The sequence below is a fragment of the Maylandia zebra genome, linkage group LG3, assembly GCF_041146795.1.
Source record: "Maylandia zebra isolate NMK-2024a linkage group LG3, Mzebra_GT3a, whole genome shotgun sequence".
NCBI lineage: Eukaryota > Metazoa > Chordata > Actinopteri > Cichliformes > Cichlidae > Maylandia > Maylandia zebra.
Genome location: NC_135169.1, coordinates 5,663,343 through 5,683,082, shown reverse-complemented (window position 1 = coordinate 5,683,082; position 19,740 = coordinate 5,663,343). Strand labels below are relative to the sequence as shown.

Below are 19,740 nucleotides of genomic sequence, written 5' to 3'. Positions count from 1 at the left end.
GATGGTAAATAACTTAAAATGTGTCTACAGATGAGTCCACGGGGTTGCAGAGAATGTGGGAAAGTTGGCCGTTAATCCCCACTATGTGTCATTAGTGTATAAGTTATTGGTAGCGATGTGAATTAGCTGTGATGCTAACGATTAGCAGCTAGATCTGATTCATTAGTTTGTGCGGAAACCTCGTGGCACTTTTGTGGATTTATACCTGTACCGGGCTCTAATCACAGCAGATGTAGACTGGTGGATCACACTACCTTGTGTTTATGTTTATTTCATTGTTCCACTGTAAGAAATATTAGTGGTTTGAGTTTAAACACTACCCATAAGGCAGTGCGCCTATAAGCGTTATGTGAGACTGCAAAAGTGTGTAACGCTGTGCTATGTCCGTGTATATATTTGCAGATGCACTAAAGGCAAACTCACAAAGCCACACTGGTTTCAATTCATTTTAATTCAAGTGTGCAACAAAAAGATAAACCATTTTCAAGCTTATTTTCTTGCTGGTCGTGCGATCGAACATTGCAGCCGACCACACAGCAAATACGAACCATGGCTGTTGTGTGTGCCTTCTCTCCCTTTTCACTTGCGCTAGACCCCCAAAATGGCGGATCGGGCCAAAATCCTTTCCACGCCCACCCCCGTGACATCACGCTCCAAAGCCCTATTAGCAGCTGTGAGACGAGCTGATATCCAAATTTAATTTTATTTGATCATTTTACCACTTTCGAATTCCATGCTATTGTTTTTTGCAGCCCTCCAGTTTTATCTGTCACAATTTATAGACCACCTAAAGACAGCGCTGCTTTTATCAAGGAATTCTCCGAATTTTTAAAAAACATACACTCAAAATATAACATGATAATTCTAACCGGTGATTTTAACCTGCACATAGATAATCCTTCCGACCCTTGTGAGATTATTCTGTAATCATATGTTATCTTATATTTGTAGTTAAAGTAGTTGAATTAGGATACTGCTGTAGGTCATATAATATCCTTTAGTCTAGATTGTGTGCTGTGTATGTAGCTTAGTTTCCATTATATTCTTGGGTTAAAAGAATGTGACCATTTTTGGATTTGTTAGACAGGCGTGCATTACCCTGTACCCTTGATCTGCTGTGAATGTGTTACACTGTTTCTTGACATTTCATACTGCTGAATCATGAAGAGAATGTTGTGTGCAGAGGACCTTGTGCCGATAATAGAAGACACTGACCACATTCCATACCCCCACCTTTACAGAGAGCAGAGAAACAAGGAGCCGAGATCATAACTTAGGCGCCGTAAGAGAGAAAGAATGTAATGTTTAGGCTTTTACGACTAGGTGGGGGCCACTAGAGGCTATAAGAAGCGGAGTAGCCCGTCACCATTTTGAGATTTGCTGTGACCCTCTTCACGCATGTCTCCCCATCCGGATGGCTTATGCTCATAAGTGTTGAATTGTATGGAAATAAAGGATTGTTGATTGAGCATTTATACACCGAGTATTGTCCTTCCTTCAGCCCAAAGATTAAAAGAATTGGGAGATTTTAACACCCTGCATCAAAAGCATTCTTAAACATTCTTCACTGTATGGATTTTACCAGCACGTCACGCAGCGACTCACAACAGAGGACACACTCTGGACCTCGTGACCCATGGGCTGTTCACCAGTGTGTCCTCTGTTGTTGACTTGGCTGTCTCTGACCACTACTGTGTGTTTTTAACATCACCTGTTTTAGTCAGCAAGAGATCTCGGTGCGAATTGTGAGGAGGCGCTATCTAACCTCTGAAGTGGCTGCAAATTTTACCAGGGTTTTAGACAAATGCCCCCCTTTGATTCTACCTGCACCCTGTGATTTGATTCTTAATCATTTTAACAGCAAACTGAAGAAAAGCCTTGACTCCGTTGCTCCACTCACCACCAAAAAGATTAATGTAAAACGTGCATCACCCTGGAGAAACGAAGAAGTCAAAACACTCAAAAGAAATTGCAGGGCAGCAGAAAGGAGATGGAGGAAAAATAAAAATGTAATTAACCATCAAATACTCTGAGAACAACTTAAAATGTACAATAATACACTAAGGAATTCAAGAAATTCATACTTTGCCAAAATAATCAGTAATAACAAAAATAATCCCAAGGTCCTCTTTTCCACCATAGATCATTTATTTAACCCTGATTTTAACAGCTCCCAAAAAACCCCCACAGACTCGCTCTGTGAGCAGTTTGCAGACCACTTCAGGGGAAAGATCAGCGCCATCAGATCTGATATTTTATTTAATTGTGATATGATTTTAAACACATCTGAGGGCTCGATTGTACCTGAGGAGACACTGGACAGCTTTGTCCTGGTTAATGCTGAGAACCTTCAGAAAGTTTTCTCCACAGTGAGACCCACCACATGTCTTTTAGATCCAATCCCTTCTTCACTTTTTAAAACACTTTATGGATTTTTTGAGGCTGAGCTTTTATACATGATGAATTGCTCTCTTCAGTTGGATGTCTTCCCTGCTGCCTTTAAAACGGCGGCGGCGAGGCCCCTTCTGAAGAAGAGCAATTTGGATTGTAATGATTTTAATAATTACAGACCTGTATCCAACTTACCATTTTTAGGTAAAATCTTAGAAAAACTTGTTTTTACTCAGATTAATGACTTTTTGAATGATAGACAGATCCTGGAGATATTCCAGTCTGGATTTAGGGTGAACCACAGCACAGAGACGGCTCTCCTAAAGGTTTTAAATGATCTTAGATGTAACTGGGACTCCCAAAAGCTCTCAGTCCTGGTGCTACTGGGGCAGCCTTTGATACAGTAGACCACGCTATTCTTTTAAACAGACTGAAACACATGGTGGGCCTCTCTGGTGGCGCACAGAACTGGTTCACTTCCTATCTCTCAGACAGAACTTATGTGAATATGGATACATGCTCCTCTAAGATCCATAAAATTACATGTGGTGTGCCCCAAGGGTCGATTCTAGGCCCTGTACTTTTTAATTTGTATACGCTCCCTCTTGGCGGTGTCATCAGGAGGCATGGAGTGAACTCCCACAGTTACGCTGTTGACACGCAGCTGTACATCTCTGTGTCTCCTGATGACACCAGACCAATGGATGCTCTTTTTAACTGTATTCTAGATATTAAATCTTGGATAGCAGAAAATTTTTTACAGCTTAACCAGGACAAAACTGAAGTTTTAATCATCGGTCCCGAGGCTCAGAGAGAGAAACTCTTGTCTAAATTAGAGGCATTTTCACTATGTCCTTCGCTACAAGTGAAAAACCTGGGTGTTATTTTTGACTCTGAGCTTGGTTTTATCCCACATGTTAAACATGTAACCAAAATGGGATTTTATCATCTAAAAAATATAGCCAGAGTCCGCCCTATTCTCTCTCGGGCCAACACGGAGATGCTGATGCGTGCTTTTATTACCAGTCGCATTGATTATTGTAATGCCCTGCTCTCTGGTCTTCCTAAGAAGAAGAAGAATATTTCACCTTTACAACTTTTACAAAACTCTGCAGCTCGTGTGCTGACGAAGACCAGAGGGCGGGCCCACATTACACCGGTTTTAGAATCGCTGCATTGGCTCCCCGTATGTTTCAGGATTGATTTTAAAGTTCTTTTATTGGTTTTTAAATGTCTTAATGGTCTTGGGCCTTCTTATCTCTCAGATCTGCTTTTACCATATGAGCCCTCGCGGACTCTGAGGGCCTGAGTCATATGGGCCTGCATGAATAAACTTTCTGAATCCTTTATCATCTGCAACTGAAAATAGTTGTGGATGATTAATATAGCTTTCTAATGTGACGTTCTTGTCCCTGGCTCTCTCTCTCTCCCTCCCGCTCTGTTCCTGTGCTACTGCAAGTGTAACTACTGCCCCTCCCCCCTTTGCCCAGCGCAAAACACAAGGCTCGCATGCGGAGTGAAGGCGAAAAAAAGTGAGAGAGAGAGAGAGGGTGAGAGAAAGAAAAAAAAAAACACTAGTCTGACATCACTAGCCGTGTCTGGGTCTAAACTCTGCTGCAGGTCCATATATCAAACGATCACTATGGCATTACTGAGAGTTGAAAAACTGTCTAAAGTCTTTCATCTTTAATAAAATGATCAGCGTTCTGCTCTACCAGGTGTAACAATTGAGTTTAACATCCAGGCATCCATGAAAACTGAATTTATGACATTTAACGGAGTTAGAAGTTAGCAGGGAGTTAGCTCGCTAGCTTCTATCTAAATACAATATAGCATGTCCTGACTGCGGGGTTTTGGAAACAAATTAAAACGTACAGCTCTGCTATCACTTGCAGCATAAATGAAGACAGAAAACTAAACAGCAGTGACGTTTGTAAGGTTACTGAAGTTGGGCTAGCTGGTATATAATGATGTGCTACGTGACCGCTAGCGACACAGCTATGTTAGCATAATATAAACAAGCTAACTTTTTTCCACTCGATAAAAGTTAACGTGAGTGTTCTCGGTGGTCAGGAACAAATGTAATCGCATGGCAGGATGCTGTAAAACTTCAGCCAGGAGAACAACTGAGATAATCCATCCACAATACGAGGTTAGTCATTCATATACTGCTGCATGGGCTGGGCTGTAGTTACATCCTAAGGTTTTAAAAACTGAGCTTAAATAAATGATTAGCTGTAATAAAAGCCGAGGGAGGTCAACAGTGATCACTGACTGTTTTAGGAGCTTTTTGAGGTCAAATAGAAGAAAATACAACACAAAAGCCATATTAAACGCAGACTACTTTAGACCCGGAAGTAGGATTCGTCGCGTCATCACTGAACAACCGGATAAGGAGCCAGCTCTCGTCGTTCACGTCAAAGATCCGGCTCTAAGAGCCTTTTCACTAGCGCACGCGCGCAGCTTAGAAGGAGCATTGCTCCTAGCCATTAGGAACCCTCATATTAACCTTTATCGAGTGGAAAAAAGTCCACCGTTTGTTAGCGTTCGTCCTCCAGCTTTACTGTTTATCTTATGCTAACATAGCTTGTCGCGCTAGCGATCAAATAGCACATCATTATATACCAGCTAGCCCAACTTCAGTAACCCTACAAACGTCGCTGCTGTTTACATTCCTTTTGTCATTTATGTTGGAAGTGATAGCAGAGTTGTACGTTTTAATTTGTTTAGTAAATCTCCCAGTCAGAACATGGTATATTATATTTAGATGGAAGCTAGCGAGCTAACTCCCTGCTAACTTCTAACTCCGTTAAATTTCATAAATTCAGTTTTCATGGATGCCTGGATGTTAAACTTAATTGTTACACCTGGCAAAGCAGCCACACTGATCATATTATTACAGATGAACAAATTTAGACAGTTTTTCAACTCTCGGTAATGCTGCAGTGATCATATTATTGCACTTTTGCAGTGGAGTTTGGGCCCATACATGGCTAATAACGTCTGACATATTGTTGTAATGTTGGCATTTTTAATATAGAGGACACAAAAGAAAACACCTGAAAGTTCAAAGAAAGCACTTGATTTTTTAAAATTGTTTTTTAACAGGTTTTGCCTAAACATGATTTCCTTTACATTTTCCAGTTTACTGACTCATTACTTCCACAATAGAAGGATCTAATTTTCATTGTAATCAGACAAAGTAAATTAAATACAAACAACCACAATTTAAATATCAGAAACATTTCATGTATGGAGTTAAACATGAATCATTGTTTCAATAATATATTTATTGTTGTCATAAACAGACAAGAAGACAACAACAAACTGCTCCTCCCATTCAACACATGTCAGTCCATATCCCAGCAAACTAAATCAGAAAGAAAGAAACAGTGAGAACTAAAAGAGAAACAAAGAGCTTTGGAACAACGAGGCAGCAGGAGGACAGCTGCAGTTTAACAGCTTCAACTCACTGACAGAAAACAACATGAGAAACATCATCATCCTCAACTCATGTGCTGCACTGACACCTTCAACGGACACACCTTCACTTTACCAACAGTGCTAATACATGGGAACATCCTGTGAGTGAAAGTGTGTGTGAAGGTGTGTATGTGTGTGTTAGTATCAGGATCAGAGAACGACAGCTTTCCTCTGTTCCAGTCCAGATTCACTCTGATCCTCTGGAACTTCTTCTGGACTGAGAGAGCAGAATCTGCTGATGGTGAACGCGCTGAATATTTACCTAAAAAGAAACCTATTCTCCATAATCCAGACAGCATGATTCCCTTCCTCTGCACAGACTCTGCAAATACACCCAGTCCCCACCATTTACTGTCTCCAACATCAACATCCCAGTTGTGAGTCCCTGAGTTAAAGCCCTCAGAGCCCAGGACAGAGCTGAATAATTCAAACCTCTCTGGATTATCAGGAAGCTGCTGCCTCTCTCCTTCAGTCACACTGGTCAGATCTTCAGACAGGATGAGGTTTGGATGAGCAGTGTTTGGGTCCAGCATGAGAGGAGTGTAGGAGACCATGTCCTTCATGTTGTTCCAGATGTTGAAGGTCAGGTTGCCCAGGTGTTTGGCCTGGTCTATCAGAGCTCCTGAGGGCAGCTGTGGATCATCCAGCAGGGGGCAGCGCTGGACTCTTTCCACTGCAGCCTTTAAGTTGTGCAGGAATGAGACGTCTTCAGCTCTCAGCTCCTCCTCTGTGGCTCTGACTGTGTCTGAAAGAGCTGCTATCGCTCTGCTCAGAGCCTCCATCTTCTCCTTCATCATCCCACTCTTCTGCTCCTTTTCCTCCCTCAGTGCAGCCAGCCTGGCCTCCTCTTCCTCTGCTAGAAACTGGTGAAGCTTCTTAAACTGCTCCTTAATCTGCCTCTCTGTGTGTCGGGCCTGGACCTTAATGTGTTCTGCTGTTTGATCAAACTTCACTTGAACTTCCTCACAAACCTTTAACTTCTTCTTTAAGGGCTCCAGAGTTTCCTGAAGTTCCTTCTTGTGTTGTTGTGCAGCTTCATCGATGGGTCTGAATCTGTGATTGGTGTGTTTTTCTGAGTCTCTGCAGATGACACACACTGGCTGCTGATGGTCCAGACAGAAGAGTTTGAGTTTCTCAGAGTGCAGACTGCAGAGAGCCTCTGAAGCTCTCTGATCTCTCTCCTGTAAGAACGACTCACACAGGTTCTTTAAAGCCAGGTTTGAAGGTGGATCATCCACTGATATTTCCTTACAAACTGGACACTCGTGTGTTGGTCTCTCTCTCCACCGTCTCTTCAGACAGTGTTCACAGAAGCTGTGGCTACATGACAGAAGAACAGGATATCTGAAGACCTCCTGACAGACCGGACAGCAGAGATCCTCCTCTGATCTGGAAGCCATTGAGTCTGTGAGTGAAGCTGAAAACAGCAGACAGGAAGTACAGTCAGTCCTGGCTCCCCTCCCTCCTCTACCACCTTCACTGAAACTTCCTTTGAGTCGTGTTTTTGCTCAAACTCACATTCAGTGTGTGGAGCGTCAGCAGCTTGAAGCAGCAGTGTTGGAGTTTTCCACTTTTCTCTCCTGTAGCTGGACTCACTCAGAGGAAGCTGCTAGTTTGGTCTGAGCTCAGTCTGATCGTCTGTGCGTCTCTCTTTACGGGGGAAGAAAAACAGCCTGTTTCCTGGTCTGTTGCATTTGAGTAATGTGGGGGGCGGAGCTTCATTCAACTTCCTCTTATAAATGTGTGAGTGTGACATCAGAGCGCAGAGTTATATTGCAGGTCAGAAATGAAACCTTTTCTCAAACTCAGAAAACAAAGTGTGACTCAGTGGTGCAGCTGTTTGGCAGTTTTTTATTTCAGACTTTGTTCTGGTTATTGTTCAGGTTCCACAGCATTGGGAGTGTAATGCAGGCTCACAAACAGGGTGGATGTACTTTGTGACAGACTTTTAAAAGTGAAATGGATTGTAAATGTGTGTTTTTGGCTCCTCTCACTCGTTTAATCTTCACATATCTGGCTGGTTTGTCAAGAGAGAGCCTCTTTGCATAAGTGCTTCGATGATTTTGGAGATGTCTGCCCATATGTCCTACATGTTTCAGTCGCCAATTCTGAATTATAACTAACATTAAAAACATGTTTTATTTATTTATTTATTTATTAACCTTTATTTTAACCAGGAAGATCCCATTGAAATTAAAAACCTCTTTTTCAAGGGAGACCTGGCCAAGATAGGCAGCAGCAGATGTCTCACAGTTACAGAAATTACTCAAACACAGGCAGCAACAACACACATGCAACAATAAGTGAAAGAATACAAATAAAATAAAAATAAAATTCAATAAAATTCAAATAAAATAAAAAGTCAGTTAAAATGACAATCAATCTAATTGAAACAGTTGCATGTTATGGACTTGGCCTAAAGGATTCGTAGTTTAGATTTAAAATCACTGTTTATGGAAGACAGAGAGCAAATAAATCAGATTAACATCCGATCGTTGGGGTTTTGTTCAATAATCAGCGTATCCTTTGTATAAACGCATGAACTTTATTAAAGAGATAATCAGGGGTGATTTTAGCCCATTTCGCTAAAAGTGGAAGGCCTTTTTTGAAAAATTAACCTGTAATAAGACATACCATATCAAGATAGAATTGTTACTATAAAACTAAAGACGAATCAAACTGTTGACAATTTTAATCTAGTTCTCAATTTTAAGAAAGGCTGGTGACCCCTGCTATTGAGTCTGACAGCTGCAGGGATTATATACAAATATTCAACTGGTTCTATGCCAGATTTAAACCAAGTCTAAATTTTAAAAAAGGACTTTATAAGATAGATCTTTTGACTATCACTACAAAGATTACCAACAGTGGTCCTCATACCACAGTTTGATATCAGAAAACACCGAGAGCATACATTGATATGACACCACAGCCAAGGCCAGGAAGATCGTGAAGGACCTCAGCCATCTGTTCTCTCTGTTGAGGTCAGGAAAGCGATTCCGCTCCCTGAAGACCAACACACAGAGACTGAGGAGGAGCTTCTTCCCGCAGGCGATACGGTCTCTCAATCACAATCACACCACCACACAGTACTGACCCACACATATAGTTCTTACACACACACTGGACATTCTGGACATTTGTTTTCACTTCATCACTTAAATCACTTTAAGCATATTTGCACTGCACAAGACATAATGTGGATTGCACAACACTGGACATTATACTCCTCATTTCCAGCTAATACTTGTACAGCTGCTGTTATTTTGTATATATATATATATATATTTATTTATATTTCTTCATACATTCTTATATAGTTCTATACTGTGTATTGTGTATTTTGTTGTACAGTTATTAGTACAGTTACACTGAAAAAGTACACAACAATGGGGAAAGTACAAGAGGAAAAAAAGAGACCTCTGCTCATGCTGGGCACCTATGGGAGGACAGCATGAGAACAGGAAACTAAAAAACTCCTCTGCACAGAGAGCACATAAATGTCCACAGTACAACATTGGAGCACGTGACAAGCCACGGGGTTGGGTAGGCGGTGAGGAGTAGTGCGAAGGAAAACACAGCAGTCATCCTGCACAGCGCTACCATTCCAGCGCGGCACACAGACCCGCCATCTTCCCCCACAGGAAAAAAGGATCGAAGGCGTTTGGAAAGGGAGGGGGATAAGTGTTTGCTTTTCAGTGTAAATGTATGTGTGTGCGTGTCCAGAGTTCAGCGGGGACAGTGTCCTTCGCCCTATCAGGCTAAGTAAACAGTCTGCAAGCCAACCCGGGTGGCCTTACACAGAATGGGAAGGATAGTCATCACACAGTCGTTATCAGGGAATTGTTTTTGTTCAGCACCAGCCTTGGACCCGCAGCTGGCGCCGTGGTGTCCATATGTTGATGTCGTTGATTTTTCTTCTCTGCGAGCAGCTCAGGAGAATTTCAAAGCTGTTCTTTAACAGTCCGACACTGGTCTCTCAATCTCCCGTTGGATAGCCGCGAGCCTCCCCACGATGGTATCAAACTTCTGTTCCGTGGTGTTGGTGAGACCCCACAACTGCGGTGATCCGTTCTGCGATGTGATCCAACTTTCGCTCAAGGGTCTCATTTTGAGCAGGCCTCTCTTTGATGTATCCCGCTGCCAATTTTATTTTTTTGACGGTGCAAAATGTTTCGTCAACATCGTCGACATACAGCACTGCACTTCAGAGTCACACTGCTAGCGATCGATGCAGCGATTCTGTACTGTACAGGAGACGGCACGGAGGAGATCGTTTGCAGCGATCAGGACACAATGTGATGTAAAAAAAAATGCAAACTTGCACTAAAAAAATCTGTGAAACAGCGAGGTGAAAGGTGAACTGCGTTATAGCGAGGGACCTCTGTAATTTTGAAGGTAAGTCACAACATACCCTTCGTAAATACTAATGTATAGAAACCCTTACCAGCAATCGTTCATTTTTTGTATGGCTTTTTTTTTTTCACAGTTTGTTAACATGCTGTGTAGTTGTGTACTTGACTAGCTGATATCGACATAATGGGGAAACATCTGGTTTGACTATTGTTCACCTGTAGTTTGAATGCTGAACATTTGCCTGTTTAAATCATGAGACCAGTCACTATACAGAGATGTGCTTCTGAATGTGGACGATGTGTCTTCTGCTGCAGTGATGCCGTTCTGCTTGTGTTGAGTGATGTAAACAACTGATCGATCTAAACTCTTTAAACGTCATAATTGATCATTAGATTTTTTATGACACAACAGTGGTGAGTGTTCCCACCTTATGCTCTTTGTAACGTAATGCAATCTTTCAGTTTTTGAGTTTTGGACATGATTTTGGAGGATATCTTCGCAGTAGCGATTGACCGCAAAGTAAAGCTACAGGAAATGTATAACCCCACATCCGGTCTCAAACCAGGAAGTTAGCATTTTCTTGTGCACAGGGTCTATTATGGATCTTCAGATCCACATTATGTCAGCAGCTATTCTCCACCGTGAATTATGTTAAAAACAAACACCGCTCGCGCCTCACAGATGGCAGCTTACAGTCCTGCGTAAAGATGAAAGTAAAGCCCCGATTTGCAGACGCTGTGCGTAGAGGTTCTGGAGCAGAAGTCCCATTGTAAACATACCACGGCAGACCCGACGATGTTTGCATGATGGTTTTTTTTTTTGCAATATCTTTTGAAAGCCAGGTCAAGTCTCCAAAAGTCCAAAGGCGAAATAAGGGAGGCGGCTCACAACAGTTTTTGTTTGCTTGTCATGGTCCCTGTGCCTTCTTAGCTGACTCTGTATGGCTAGAAGTGTTTCCTGTTGTGCTGTCTCTCTCTCTCTCTCTCTCTCTCTCTCTCTCTCTCTCTCTCTCTCTCGCGTGCGCATAACTGCCTGACCTCATCGGCCACTGGACTGTCGCCGTTCGAAGCCTCTCTGGGCTACCAACCACCACTGTTCCCAGCCGTGGAGGGTGAGCATGCCATCCCTTCAGTGCAACACCATTTCTGCAGGTACCACTGGGCATGGCGTGCCACCGAAGCCGCTCTGCTACAGACAGCGGAGTGCAACAAGATGCTGACCGCCGCCAGGTCCCTGCTCCTCGCAACATGTGTATACATAATGTATTTCATGTCTCCCAGGTCAAACGCGTGCTGTCCAGCCCGTTGTGCCCTACTTTCAGGCCCCCTCTGCCCGCCCGGCTTGTGGATGGGCAGGAAGTGTTTAATATCACCTGCACTATGCATTATGTCTCTCTTCCACAGCATGTCTTTATCCTGTCCTCCTTCTCTCACCCCAACCGGTCGCAGCAGATGGCCCCGCCCCTCCCTGAGCCTGGTTCTGCCGGAGGTTTCTTCCTGTTTTTTTTTGGTTTTTTTTGTTTTTTTTGGCCTGTCCCGTTTGGCTCTTTTGCCATCAGAATTGTTGTCTAAAGGCAAAGAAAGATGCCCAACGGATTTACTTTACCAAACTGACCATCCCAGCCTTGCCGTAATGGTCCATTTGATTCACCTTTTATTGTTTATTTTATTTTCACTTGCTGAATACGGGACAGACTTGACTGGGGGAAAGAAGGGGAGAAAGAAAGAGGGAAAGAGAAACAGCTGAGAAGAGGGACGGGGGAGAAGGGCAAAAGACAAAAACCAACAGAACGGGCAGAGAAAAAAAAATGCATATATCAATCACCTGGATCACCTGCTGAGAAAGAAAAAAGAAAGCAAGCAGAAGAGAACAAGAGTAATAGAATAAACAACATCACAATGATATATGGGAATATGACAGTAAATACTAAATGTTAAACATTATTGTGCAGCACATAAGATCAACAGCACACAGTGTGCTTTGAGGTAGGAGCCAAAAAGGGTGTAGTTTGTGGGTGTGATCACCCGTGTGTACACCTGTGAGCATGGACGCGCTTGTTTTTTGTTTTTTTAAAAGGTTCCTTCATGTAATAATCTGCTAGAGGGTGTGTGGGGGCCACAGCCCCGTCCTCCAGGGCGTGAAGCAGGTGTGGAGGAGATCAAAACTCCAGACATCCAGAGGCCCCCAGAACACAAGAGACCAAGGAAGACCAACAGAGGGGCAGCTGCGCCACTGTCCCGGAAAGAGCTGAGGAGAGTCCCAGATGAGGGCTCACTCAGCAGCCGCGGAGCAGAAGCCAGGGGGAGTTGCAGTGACGCGCCCGTGAGCTCCGCCGGCAGCCAGCTGCGCCTGAGTGACCGAGCCCCAGGCCGAGAGGCCGGGGGCACCCCACCTCCGAAGTGGCCCGAGCGAGCCCCAGGCTCCAGGCCCCGATAAGCGGCCGCCAAGGAGTGAGCCGGTGTGTACCTGGACGCCCATCCCCGGACACAAAGAACCACCAACGCACCGATGTCTGAGGGGGTCCGCCACTGGCAGGGGAAGTGGTGGTAGGGGGAGATAGGCCTCCAAACCTTGGAGGGCCTGAGATGTCCCCAGAGAGGTGGCGCCTGACACCCAACCTGACATATAGACACAGACATACAGGCACACACAGATACAAACATCCATTCCCACCCTCATGCTCTCATATGCACTTACTCCACACTCAACCAACGTGGAGACAGACATAAAGAGACGTTGTACACACGAGGTTTCTTCCTGTTAAAAGGGAGTTTTTCCTTCCCACTGTCGCCAAAGTGCTTGCTCATAGGGGGTCATATGATTGTTGGGTTTTTCTCTGTATTTATTATTGTGCTATCTACTGTACAATATGAAGCGCCTTGAGGCGACTGTTTGTTGTGATTTGGCGCTGTATAAATAAAATTGAATTGAATTGAAAATTGAATTAATATTCAGCAGTAGGATAGTGCAAAACATAGTATTAATAACTCTAACGAAGTAATATACACTGAACAAAAATATAAACGCAACACCTTTGTTACTGCTCCCATTCCCCATGGGATGGACGTAGAGACCTAAAATTCATTCCAGATACACAATATAACCATCCCTCCCAAACAGTGGTCACAAATCAGTCCAAATGTGTGGTAGTGGGCACATCTGCTATATTGAGATAATCCATCCCACCTCACAGGTGTGCCACATCAGGATGCTGATCTGACATCATGAGTAGTGCACAGGTGTACCTCAGACTGCCCACAACAAAAGGCCACCCTGGAATGTGCAGTTTTGTCTCACAGCAAAATGCCACAGATGCCACAAGCAATGAGGGAGCGTGCAATTGGCATGCTGACAGCAGGAATGTCAACCAGATCTGTCGCCCGTGCATTGAATGTTCATTTCTCAACCATAAGCCGTCTCCACAGGCATTTCAGAGAATATGGCAGCACATCCAACCGGCCTCACAACCGCAGACCTCGTGTAACCACACCAGCCCAGGACCTCCACATCCAGCAGGTTCACCTCCAAGATCGTCTGAGACCAGCCACCCAGACAGCTGCTGGAACAATTGGTTTGCACAACCAAACAATTTCTGCACAAACTGTCAGAAACCGTCTCAGGGACGCTCAACTGCATGCCCGTCGTCCTCATCGGGGTCTTGACCTGACTCCAGCTCGTCGCCGTAACAGACTTGTGTGGGCAAATGCTCACATTCGATGGCGTCTGGCACGTTGGAGAGGTGTGCGCTTCACGGATGAATCATGGTTCACATTGTTCAGGGCAGATGGCAGCTGAGAATGTCCCAGTTCTTGCATGGCCAGCATACTCACCGGACATGTCACCCATTGAGCATGTTCGGGATGTGCTTGACCGGCGTATATGACAGCGTGTACCAGTTCCCACGAATATCCAACAACCTCGCACAGCCATTGAAGTGGAGTGGACCAACATTCCACAGGCCACAATTGACAATCTGATAGACTCCATGCGACGATGTGTTGCACTGCATGAGGCAAATGGTGGTCACACCAGATACTGACCGGTTCTGGGTCCCCAGACCCCCAATAGCGCAAAAAGCTTTAGTTATGATAATATATATAATAATATATATAATAATATATATAAATTTCCAGTGTGTGGGGATCATTTGTCACCAACTGCATCAGGTGCTACAACCCTGGTCTACATATCACCGTTGATGAACAGCTTTTCCCATCAAAGACCTGGTGCTGTTTCCTGCAGTATATTGCAAGTAAACCTGACAAGTTTGGGATCAAGTTTTGGGTGGCTTGCGACCTAAAATCCAAGTACATTTGCAATGTCTTCCCATATCTTGGCAAGGACCCCAATCGTCCCACTGGGGAGAGACTTTCTGAAAATGTAGTCATGAGGCTGATGGAACCATTCCTAGACAAGGGCAGAAATGTTACCACGGACAATTTTTTCACATCGCTTTCACTTGCGCAAAAACTTCTTAGACTGAAAACCACCATCCTCGGCACAGTCAACAAGATTTGCAGGGAAATTCCTCAATCCACTAGACAGACAGATCGCAATGAATTCACCACTCAGGTATGTTGCAGGTCTTTTGTGGTTCTATGTTTATGTGTTTCATTGTGTGTAAAAGGGCTATGGAAATAACAATTTATCTTATTTCTTAGGTGTTTTCAACCTCTGCTGCCACGCTGACGGCGTATGCGGCCAAACGGAAGAAGACAGTCTACATTCTTAGCAGCATGCACAGCGTGGTTCAGACTGATAACACTACCAAAAGGAAGCCAAACACTGTCACCCTTTACAACAAAACAAAGTGTGGCGTGGATGTGATGGACCAGATGGTTCGGGAGTACACTGTCCGCAGAGGAACACGGCGCTGGCCAGTTGCCGTGTTTTATAACATGATTGACATGGCAGCACTGAATGCACATGTGCTGTATCAAGCATGCACCGGGATGAAGGAAAGACAGGTGGACTTCCTGGTGGAGCTTGCAAGAGAGTTGGCTCACTCTCATGTAGCTGCGAAGAAGGCAAGAAAAGAACAGTTGCTTTGGACACAACCCTCCACACCTAGCCCTGGAAAAAGAGCCATGTGTCAGGTCAAACACAAATGCAAGAACAATCATGCCACTGTGCGATGTGTTCACTGCAACAGATACACATGTGGTAAATGCAGACTACAGATACCATGGCAGTGCCAGGATTGTGAGTGATTGCTGAAAATGTTGAAATGTACTCACTCACTTTTTATTATTATTTGTAAATATGTGTACAAATGGTTGGTTTTTTGTACTGTTTTTATCAATAAATCTCATATACATATGAATGACTAGCCAATTTAGCTTCCACTTGGCTGAAGCTAAAGCCTAGCTAAAAGCCATTTGGCTGCTCTCCGGGGGTTTAAGTGTGAACATGCTGTTGCAAACTCTGCTTTAGTGGTTGCACTCAGATGTAGAAGCCAAAGTGTCATGGGTGCAAAACCTCTGTTTTTTATGATTTGCTGTTTCATCCACTTTAGGAAAGTGTCCTGTGTTACAGCAACAGTGAGTTGTGGTATCACTTAATGAATGTTAGGTTTTAATCTGCATTAGACTTACTGACCTTCTTTCAATCAGCATCCCAATAGTCCTAAGTGCACTGACAAAAAATACAAGTATAAATAGATAAAATGCTGTTTTGGAGAAGATTCTCTCAGAGGGTATCGATGTTGCCACAATGCACAGTGTCGGTGTCGTCACTTTGGCAAAACTTGGATAAATTGAAGCCTTGGTATCCCACCAGCTCAGTGGGTCTGCACTTCTCTGGCAAAGGGCCCCATCAATGTAGGATCTCACTTCCAGTATTGCATTTGCTGAGGGATTCCTTCTGGTAGTGTCTGTACTTGCTTGTCTGTGAAGGTTCTCAGTCATCCAGGTCATCGTAGTCAAAGGAGCTTTCAAAGAAAAGCGTCTGGACTTCTTTAAGTTGCTTGAAGACGTTTCACCTCTCATCCGAGAAGCTTCTTCAGTTCTAAGGTCAAATGGTGGAGAGACCCAGATATAAACCTAGTGGGAGTGACCCCCACAGAGGGACAAAAGGACCCCCTGATGATCCTCTAATCACCTGAGCCAAGGTGTGAAATTGGGTGTGGGACCCAATCAGCCAGAGTTTCGGGTGTGTTCATTGTGAAACCTGGCCCCACCTTGTCATGCGAATTCCTGAGGTCAGATGGCCCAGGATGTGAGTGGGCGTTAAGGCGTCTGGAGGCGTCTTGAGATCCCTTCCCAGACGCCTTAACGGTCACTCCCACTAGGTTTATATCTGGGACTCTCCACCATTTGACCTTAGAACTGAAGAAGCTTCTCGGATGAGAGGTGAAACGTCTTCAAGCAACTTAAAGAAGTCCAGATGCTTTTCTTTGCAAGCTCCTTTGTCTGTAGTTGCTTGTTCTTCAAAGAACCTCCAAAGAGCAGATGCTTGTTGCTCCTTCTGTTTACCCTCTTCTCCCTCTTGGTCCCCTGGCAGTGGAGTTGGTTTGCTGGATCTTGCTGCTGCAGTTATTCTCTGAAGAGCTTCATCCACCGCTCTGTTGTCATTAAAGACCAGCTTCTTAAATCTTGGATCAAGAATGGTGTTTTCAGAGGGAACAGCGTTATATTCCACTCTGTGGAACTTTCTGTGCATACATAGGATTCAATGCATGAATAAACTTTCTGAATCCTTTATCACCCACAAGTAAAAATGGTTGGAAATCAAGTGCAATCCAGATTGCCAGGTCTTTATCTTGCTGGGGTCACAGACTTCTGCATAACTGTGTGTCTGGGTTGTTGTAGGTGGTTATGGTGATATACTGCATGATGCCGTAGAAACTCAATTTCAATTTTCAATTCAATTTTATTTATATAGCGCCAAATCACAACAACAGTCACCTCAAGGCGCTTTATATTGTACAGTAGATTGTACAGTAATAGATACAGAGAAAAACCCAACAATCACATGACCCCCTATGAGCAAGCACCTTGGCGACAGTGGGAAGGAAAAACTCCCTTTTAACAGGAAGAAACCTCCGTGGGTCAGTGGTGGGCCTCTTCAGATGCAATTTGTTTTTCTCTAAGACAATGAGACAAAAGTGCAGTTTGTAAGAACTGACCTGTTCCGTTCTAGAGAGAAAAGTTTCTCAGGTATGAGGTAAAAAAAAAAGGATCTGTGAATCTTGACTATGTTTAGAGACAACAGTTTTCTCCACAGTGAAGATAGTATCATTCCCAGCTCATCAATGAGCTACTCCACATGTGTATGAGGACTCCATTCACGCCAAGGTTTAAAATCCTGGCTGTATAAGCTAGAGCTAAATCCCCCCACTGAGCAGAAAAATGGGGGAAATTTGACTCAAACGTATTGCAAAAATGTTTGATACGCTCCACAAGCATAAACTAAGACTTACAAATGTGTAAAATGATTTGTGTAACTTACAACTGCGTGCTTCAATCCACACATAATCACGAAGCAATCTGATCACACGTTTGAATTTACTTTTTATCTTTGACATTTACATAACCCATTATTTTAAAATTTCACAATTACCTCATAACTCATACAACACATTTGTTTTATCATTTACTTTCACACGTGTATTGTAGAATAGCTTTGGATTAAGATTGTTACACTCTGATACTAACAGACACAAAACTACGACTGCCTCTCAGGAATGTGGATGGTGGTTGTAAACCAATGTAGTGTGGTTTGTACTATGGTTGCCATGGTGATGTGAGAGGCATCATCCTGATATGAAAGGCGCAAGACATGAAACGTGAGCTGGACACTGGATTCAAAGCAAATAAGGGGAACTAGGGTTTTCCCCCAACTTTGTGACCAATAAAACAAACATAATAAATAATAGTAATGATAATAAAAATTCTGCTTTTATCACGCAATTATTTTATTATTTACCACACGCAATTAAAGTGTTTACAGCTTGGGTGTGTGTGTCACTCTGAGCAGTTTGGGGAGGTGGAGGTCAATGGCGCCATGTAAAACTAAATTGAAATTCTAACAGTTTAACAAGAAATTGTGAAAACGTGTAATTTCAGCATATTTTTCTTCTCTCTCATAAAATGAACTGGACACAGGTGTGTAGATCCTTTATATAAAGAAAGTGTTTTAGAAGAGAAAATGAGCAAATTCATGAAGCTGAACTTTTGCATAAAATATCAGTATTCAGGTTTGAGCATATGATTTGTAAAATCGTTTTTACGTGTGGTCATTTCTCTCTAATTAAAATGGTAAATGCGCTTTTCTAGTCCCTAAGGACCCCAAAACGCTTTACACAACCCATTCACACACTGGTGATGGCAGCTACATGTAGCAACAGCCACCCTGGGGCGCACTGACCACCACCAGTAGGCAACGGGTGAAGGGTCTTGCCCAAGGACGCAACGACTGAGACTGTCCAAGCTGGGGCTCGAACCGGCAGCCTTCCGATTACAAGGCGAACTCCCAACTCTTGAGCCTCTTGAGCCACAATTGCCCACGGTAGTAATAGTAGTAATAGGGAGAGAAGAAGGGGAAACTCTGGCACGTTTCAAATTCTTAAGCTTTGTTGAGATTTGCAACGTTGGTTGAGATTGTTTAATCAGGAAGTGGAAAAGAGGGAAATTCAAACTTTTCCTCCCTTTTTGTTTCATTTTTCTGAAGTTACGCACTTCATTTGAACATCCACAATTTGAAATTTGTTCACTTATATGTTGGGTGATGAAAAATAGTTTTTTAACTATTTGTCAAATTACTTATCTAATGTTGTTGTTAAGTGCGTGTGTATGTAATCTAACAGTTGACATTATGATCAATAAAATTCCAAGTACACTTCTTTAAATTTTAGTGGATTAGCCCAGGTTTAAAGATTCAAATATTTAATATCACATTTGACCTCTGACTTTTACTTTAAAGTCAAAACTGTCATGGTCCTGGGTCGTTGACCCAGCGTTTTGTGATTATTTTCCTCTGTTCTGGTTGTTCTGTGTCCTCCCCCCTTGTGTCCGGTTCGGGTCCTAGATTTCCTGTTTTGTTTTGAAAGTCTGTGTCTGTTGCCATTGTGTTCAGCTTGTCTCCTCCGGTCCTCATGTGTATTAAGTTCAGCTGTTCTTCCCTCCTGTGTGTGATTACCTGATTACCTTGTGTGTGTGTGTGTATATTTAGTGGGTGTCGTTCTGTGTTCGTTGTCGGCTCGTCTGCGTTCCCTGCGTTCTCTGCATTCATCCGTGTATCTCTGTGTTCTATGGTGTTCCTGTTCCTGCGTCTCTCTGCCCCGCACCCCTTTTGTATGGTCTCAGGTTTGTCATTTAGTTCTCCCAGTTTAGGTTTCTTCAGTCGTTTTGTCATGCCTCACTGCCTGTTTCTGCCATTGCTACTTTGTAAATAAACATCACTCGTATCATCAGTCACTGCTGCATTTTGGGTCCTCCTTTTCCTCCACACCACACGGCTCACCCCGCCAGCCGTGACAAAAACACTGATTTGAAGGTCAACGTCACTATA

General features: G+C 43.4%; 2 protein-coding genes across 2 annotated transcripts; one reads left to right on the top strand and one right to left on the bottom strand.

Annotated features, from left to right (window-relative positions):
- Nucleotides 1-5,436: 5,436 nt before the first annotated feature.
- LOC111501185 (nuclear factor 7, brain-like) lies at nucleotides 5,437-7,968 on the bottom strand. The gene is made up of 2 exons (XM_024800024.2): nucleotides 7,393-7,968; nucleotides 5,437-7,291 (listed from the first exon to the last, which is right to left on the bottom strand). The coding sequence occupies exon 2, from the start codon at nucleotides 7,272-7,274 to the stop codon at nucleotides 5,898-5,900; it is 1,377 nt and encodes a 458-aa protein (XP_024655792.2). The 5' UTR covers nucleotides 7,275-7,291; nucleotides 7,393-7,968; the 3' UTR covers nucleotides 5,437-5,897.
- A 2,662-nt stretch (nucleotides 7,969-10,630) lies between these two features.
- LOC143414518 (uncharacterized) lies at nucleotides 10,631-15,555 on the top strand. Its single transcript, XM_076879065.1, has 2 exons — nucleotides 10,631-14,802; nucleotides 14,892-15,555. The coding sequence occupies exons 1-2, from the start codon at nucleotides 14,617-14,619 to the stop codon at nucleotides 15,438-15,440; spliced, it is 735 nt and encodes a 244-aa protein (XP_076735180.1). The 5' UTR covers nucleotides 10,631-14,616; the 3' UTR covers nucleotides 15,441-15,555.
- Nucleotides 15,556-19,740: the final 4,185 nt, after the last annotated feature.

Coding starts and splice junctions, on each gene's coding strand:
- LOC111501185 (XM_024800024.2), bottom strand. CDS start 7,274: ATGGCTTCCAGATCAGAGGAGGATCTCTGCTGTCCGGTCTGTCAGGAG.
- LOC143414518 (XM_076879065.1), top strand. CDS start 14,617: ATGAGGCTGATGGAACCATTCCTAGACAAGGGCAGAAATGTTACCACG. Junction 14,803..14,891: donor GCAATGAATTCACCACTCAG/GTATGTTGCAGG, acceptor CTTATTTCTTAG/GTGTTTTCAACCTCTGCTGC.